Source organism: Etheostoma cragini, chromosome 8 (assembly GCF_013103735.1).
Source record: "Etheostoma cragini isolate CJK2018 chromosome 8, CSU_Ecrag_1.0, whole genome shotgun sequence".
Classification (NCBI taxonomy): Eukaryota; Metazoa; Chordata; class Actinopteri; order Perciformes; family Percidae; genus Etheostoma; species Etheostoma cragini.
The window spans coordinates 10,527,911-10,534,552 of record NC_048414.1 but is presented as its reverse complement, the minus strand read 5'-3'; the positions used below and the strand labels follow the sequence as shown (position 1 = coordinate 10,534,552).

Below are 6,642 nucleotides of genomic sequence, written 5' to 3'. Positions count from 1 at the left end.
TAATTATTGCAGAGGCTTACTATTTGAGGCATGAATTCACACATAAGGATAAAGAAGAGGGAGTGACCAGCAAAAGTATTATTACCTCATTTTCTTTATGAGTAGGCCAAACATTGTCAGTTGCTTTCACTTACAAATTGTCCTTTTGAAATAATTTAGATAAAATACACGCAGGCAGAGAATTTACATGTGTTTGGGAGCTAATACTGCTTGCTGCGGATACAACCCAGTTTCGTGACTATTTCACGAACTGCCGTGAGACTGGGTCGGCAGATCTGAAGATAAGGACAGAGGTTTTCATCAGACGCAAATTATTTTTGGTCGACTCTGACGTCAAGAGAATACACGTTTCATTCAACAAGCAGGAAAGTAAGTTATTTATAACCCGCAGCATCTCCGGCTTATGATCCTTGAGTGCGCAGTGAAAGGAATACTCCCCTATAGACTGATGTAGTGAGCCTCCATAACAAAAGCCACACAGCTCATGCTATGCGTGCTATGGTGCCAGAAAGGTACGGAGTCCTGTAACCTGTATAGGACGCGTCGATGGGAACAGCCGCGGCTTAAAAAATAGGGATATTGCGAAGAATTGCAACAAACTTTCTCTTCTGAATGATACATTTTCTTCCGATTCCTTCCCTCCTGCATGGCAAAGCACTGGGTACTTTGAGCATGGAAAACCTCTCCTCAGACTGGGTGAGATAATTAGCAGACATGAAGTTGTTTTGCAAAATTATTGAAAACGAAGATTAAAGGATTCAACTTTGTCGTTATCTTGCGCATAGGGCTATGGCTGCTTTCTTCATCTTAGAAAGAGGCTGATAGAAATGGATGGACCTATTACATCCATACTTAACATAGGCTGTGAGTGTGTGTATGCTATAATGAAAGATATTATTTAGATATTAAAATTAGATTAAACGGAGAATTAGACGAGCAACACAATAATTTGTAATGCAGCGCGTTTCTGTCTCCAAGTTATCCAACATGAGAACCATGGACAGCGACTCACGCCTCGCAGGGTGCCGATATTTAATGTCGCATGTCACTATTTTAATTTTAGAAATTAAAATAAAAACACGTTGTAGTAGCCAGTGTGTTTGACATTTTCGAAAAAGATGACTAAGGCGGGTGCTTTTGCGCACGTATAGGTTTATGGATGATTTGTTCGTCGTTTTTCGTCGCGCCTATACATATTCTGGAAAAGACAAAAACGAGCTCCTGTCTTGACAGACAGAACGAGATCTACTTTGATCTTAATATCCACATATCATGATCATCCATCCGTATTTGTTTGTGAATCTAACAGGTACGGTTAACCACGCTGACTGCTTCATGGACATGTTTTTTTTTGGCATGGAAATGATCAGTTTCTACTTTGGAAAACTATATTTTATTTTTTGCATATTACCTGTATCTGAATTATTGTATAAATAAATTATTTCCGTATCAGCAATCTGTAACACTAAGTTAAATGTATGACATTTTTAAGTGTAATAGACTGCCACCTGCTGGTAGTGATGATTTAGCAAAACATTAAAAGATCAAATAATATGAGTCTTACATTTTGAGGATTTTGCGATGTAAGCTGAACTCCTTCAATGCTTTGTTCAAAGGATTGTGAGCTGTAAGTTCAACAGAGAAGATCTGTGATTGGCTGGGAGATGGCAGATATACTGGAGCTGCGGACAGATGGAAACTCACTCCTGAAGGCGGTATGGCTCAGACGCTTAAGACTCACCAGGCTCCTGTTGGAAGGAGGTGCATACATCAACGAGAGCAATGAACGTGGTGAGACGCCACTCATGGTGGCCTGCATGTCCACGCACACTGACCAGCAGAGTGTGAGCAAGTCAAAGCTGGTGAAATATTTGCTGGACAACCAGGCAGACCCCAACATACAGGACAAAGCCGGCCGGACAGCTCTAATGCATGCCTGCATCCACAAGGCTGGGCATGAGGTGGTGGATCACCTGCTGAGCAATGGAGCTGATCCCAGTCTAGATGACAGGAGCGGGGCCTCAACTCTAGTCTACGCCATCAATGCTGATGATAAGAAGACACTAAAACTGCTCTTGGATGCATGCAAAGCTAAAGGCAAGGAGATCATCATAATCACCACAGACAAGTCACCGTCCGGGACTAAAACTACCAAACAGTACTTAAATGTCCCCCCATCACCAGAGCTGGATGAGAGTTCCTCCCCATCATACTGCACCTCTCCGTCTGATATTAATGTCACTGCATCTCCCACACCTGAACACGAACAACAAAACTTAGTTTTCAGTTTCCAGACCAAGATGAAAACCTCTACTTCAGCTGCAAAGCTCGTCAACGGACCCACGTCTCCAACACGCCGGCCTGCGAACCCCAAACGTGCACGTTTGCCTCAGCTGAAGAGGCTGCAGTCAGAGCCTTGGGGGCTGATCGCTCCCTCAGTCCTTGCTGCAGCTGCCGCCCATGAGGAGAGTAAGAAAGCCAGCTCTGATGAAGATGTTGTTGCAGGGGTAAACGGACTCTCTCTGAGCAAGAGGTCAGCTTTGTCTCGACAGAGCAGCGTGGATGGGAAGGACAGCTTATTCCCTCTCGTGGGTGAACAACCATGTAAAATGACAACCTCGCTATCCTGTCCTCTAACGTCCAAAGCCTCATATGAGAGATCTCTTAGCCAGCAACAGCCACTGGCACGGCGCAGTACTGTGCCCACAGAACAGGACAGCAGCTGCAGCAGTGGACTCGTCAGTCTGAGAGACACAATGCATAGGAGACGTCTGGGGAACGATCACTATGACTCAGACTCACAGCTCTACTCAGACTCTGGGATGTTAGAGTCTCCTAAGGTCCCGATGGAGCGAAGGAAACTAAACACTTCTCCACTAGCGATGTTGACCAGCTCCAAAGAATCGCTAGACATCAACACCAGCCCGTCCTCTCCCAGCACAGCACACAGGCGTGCTCCTGGCCTTCTGGAGAGGAGAGGCTCGGGCACACTGCTGCTGGACCACATCTCCCACACCAGGCCGGGCCACCTGCCCCCTCTCAACATTAACCCCAACCCTCCCATTCCTGACATTGGGGCTAGTAGCAAGCCCTCCTCCCCTCTCACCACGGGTATCAGATCAATAGCTCCAGTAGCACCAAACACACCAAAGAGAGGCAGCCTCAAGTCCAAGAAGAAACTTGTGAGAAGGCACTCTATGCAAGTGGAGCAGATGAAACAGCTTTCTGATTTTGAAGAGCTTGCTCATTAGTTAGTGATGATGTTTATGCAGCACATATTGTGGGTGTAGAAAATGCTAACAGCATGACATGTCAGGAAGTACATCCATAGGTTCAGCTGTGCAGACTTACAGCCATCTAGATGTTGAATAATGTATAATTTACATAAAATATACAATATATATAAAATATATTGAAACTAAGCAATATAGATAGACTTCCTCCCTGTGTTACACCCAACCTTAAAAACTATTATCTTTTGACTTCAACACCTGCTGTATATGTGTTACAGTTTTGAATGTAAATGCCTAGACAGGGTACTATTCTTCTAAACTAGCTCTCTTACATGATAATGTAATGCGTAGGGAACATACAGGGTCCATTTGTAGCCAGAAGGCCACTTGGGTGCACTTTGTGCATATGTAATTAGCACCATTACTGGACTTTCTTTTAACAAGGAAAATGTGATGCACTTGTCTGAGATGTAGCTTTGAGTAAAATGAAAATTGACTGTAGCAAATTTGTACAAAGTGCCTTCAAGATAAAAAAAAAACTAAAAAAAAAAAAAAAATACAGTGGACAGAAACATTTATTGTGTTAGGAGCATTTTTAATTCATAATGATGTAACCAAAATGTGTTTTTATTTCAATGTTGCTGGTCTCTTAAACTCAGAACAAACATTATGTGGATTAATGAAAATTATGCCTTAAGGAACAGGTAAAACGATGGGCTATGTATAACAGCACTTTATTGCCCTATGAGGAAAAAAAAATGAATGTTGCTGTTAACAGTGTTACAAAAACCTTCAAAGCACACATAATTCTAGTAACATTGAATGACATTCGAGCTCTTAGTCAACGTAGACATTGGTGAAACTTGTCAATTAAAATGTCATTTCACGCTAATGGCAATCAAAACTAAAGATCATACAGCTTCCATCTAACTTGTGAAGCAACGCTTCTGTTTAAGGAAAAAAATAATAAACATAATGAAATCCATAGTATTTTTGTAAGTAGTTTGTTGTACATTCTGAATAAATGTCAATCACTTGTGAATTTCTGTCTGTTTTTGTCCTATTAAGTAAGATCTGAGCCGATTCTAGCCACACATATGCTCATTAGAAGGAGCACCAGCCCTGCCTCGGGCCACTTGGCAGTTCTTTGGTACTATGAAGATGATGATGACGATCATCGTTGATGTCACTGTGATTATGTCAGACAAACCATTGAGGCACTCAGGTCCCACAGCTTCTTGGCAGCTTAATTATCCAGACCCTGAGGAACCACTGTTTTAGGGGCACAGTCACTGTAATCAAAGCAGAATTTAGTGTTAGAACATGTTCTCATTCTGGATACAATCAATAAGTATGGGAATCGCAGGGTAACTTACAATATAGTGATACTGCAATATGGATTTTGTGTTAAACAACATATTTTCCTGTCTATGAGAACGTACTGTACTCCATACCCAGCAAAATAATTGTACCACTATACAGGTATCAATAAATGTTTTGTATTCATTGGCCTTAAAAAGCCCCAGATTCACTGAGTGGCCATTGGTTTGTGGAAATTGAATTAACTGTTATTTTATTTGGGAATGTGCACTACTGAAGCACAATATCCACTGACTTGATAAGTTGAGTCCTGTTTCATGACCTGATATTGAGACAGAGTCTTGGAAACCATCCCTGTTCTATAGTTTTAAAGTTCAACTGATCAATATATTTTTATACAGCAATATGATTATCAATTGACTACTGTGCTGGATGTATACGGTGAAAGGGGTTGCTGTTCTGTATGTGCAAACCCACAGCTACAACCCACTTTTGCATTCCCCCTCAGCTCCTGGAGCCTTTCAATCTATTTTAGAAACATCTTTTGGTTTTCTGGACCACAGCTCTGCGCTCATTGACCTAGTTTTCACCTGCAGCAGGCAGCTGTGGTAAGCACACTGTATGCTACCTGGCCGGCACCAAACTAAATTGGTGACTAGGTGGTGAACATAGTTGACCATTTGGCAGCTCCAAAGCCAGACATTTCCCTTAGTAGTCAGTGGAGAGCAAAAAAAGAGTGGACAAACATCCATCAGGTGTAGAGGTTAACGGACACAAAAGCTAATTTTTCCTATTAGGTTAAACTAGTTTTTTTTTAATCTCACTTGCACTTTATTTTATCACCATATTTTCTTGTGTTACTGTTGTCCTGATTTTATTGTGCAAAATAAACAAATTCAAACGTCTCACCTGTATTTACAAAGCTACCGTCTACTGATTCATTAGTCTCGATTGTCAGACATTCCTCCACCGCTGCAGATTAGGGTCTGGCTAGTCCACATAGCATTGCCAGATGGAAGAAAAAACATGCCCTGGTTTATTGGCATTTCTTTAAACCAAGCTACACTCCGCTCAGAGCTGCTGCAAAATAGCCTCTGGGAGGAACTTGTTTTGGTGGAAAGTGTACGAACAAAAGTTGTTTTAGTTGTCCCAGAGAACTCAGATTGGACAGGTAATCTAGCTAGCTGTCTCAATACACATTGCAGAGATCTGAGGAGCAGTTAACCATAGTCTTTATAAATCCACCAGAATTGGATTCCAACACAAAGAAAGCGGAAGGAAATGGACATCGGCGGAATTTCCTGCGGCATCTGAGCAATCCTGGAAGTGGAACGTTGTGGATATAGACTGCTGATTTACTGACTGACCTGTAGTAGGGTCCCCTTTCATTCTGCCGGCTTTCCTCCACAGCAAAGTAGATTTTGGTCAGAGCCCCATCTATAGAGGGTTTTCACGACGCGTCATCTGACCGTAAGTCGCCACATTGGAGATAATCTGCATCACCTCAAAGCACAGGCACTTAGGGAGATCCCAAACGCTGTCAAGGAAAATGCTTATTATTGCCGTGTTTTAGGTTGTATCAATAGGTCAGACCGAGAAAAAACCTTTGGAATATTGTTGACTTCCAAAAGTTATTCAAAACCAGGGAGAGGAATGCCAGAAGTCATTAAGGAAAGGAGACACTTGCAAACTCACGCAGGTAGTGTAGATAGCAAACTGGGGCTCTTTGAAATGAAAAAAACTAAACAATTAAGAGTCACTTGGCTACACCTTGAGAATTGCAATGATGTCATACAGTTAAGGTTAGGTTGATTAAAGACGTTATTGCATTACTTACTTTGGCCTTCACAACACAACCGTCGTTAATTACTTGGTATTGCTTCTCCCTCACTAATCCATATTCCATCTGGTTATAAGCCTCCAAACCTTTGTAGGATTTAAGGTCTGCAGCTTTGTATGGGTTCGGCTAGAAAAGCAGGTAGTTGACTAGCTATATCGGGATATGCAACTGAAGGAAGAATCACCGGGTCGTAACGGATCTAAGAAGAGAGAGCCAACTAGGGATCTGCACCGCCAATAAACTGTAATT

General features: G+C 42.1%; 1 protein-coding gene across 2 annotated transcripts; it reads left to right on the top strand.

The window, feature by feature from the left end:
- The first annotated feature begins 242 nt into the window (after positions 1 to 242).
- Positions 243 to 4,847, top strand: ankrd34c (ankyrin repeat domain 34C). Of its 2 annotated transcripts, none has more exons than XM_034878263.1 (2): positions 243 to 369; positions 1,617 to 4,847. In XM_034878263.1, the coding sequence occupies exon 2, from the start codon at positions 1,665 to 1,667 to the stop codon at positions 3,249 to 3,251; it is 1,587 nt and encodes a 528-aa protein (XP_034734154.1). In that variant the 5' UTR covers positions 243 to 369; positions 1,617 to 1,664; the 3' UTR covers positions 3,252 to 4,847. The 2 variants fall into 2 exon arrangements, with proteins under 2 accessions (XP_034734154.1, XP_034734153.1); XM_034878262.1 differs by lacking the exon at positions 243 to 369 and adding an exon at positions 383 to 696.
- The last annotated feature ends 1,795 nt before the right edge of the window (positions 4,848 to 6,642 follow it).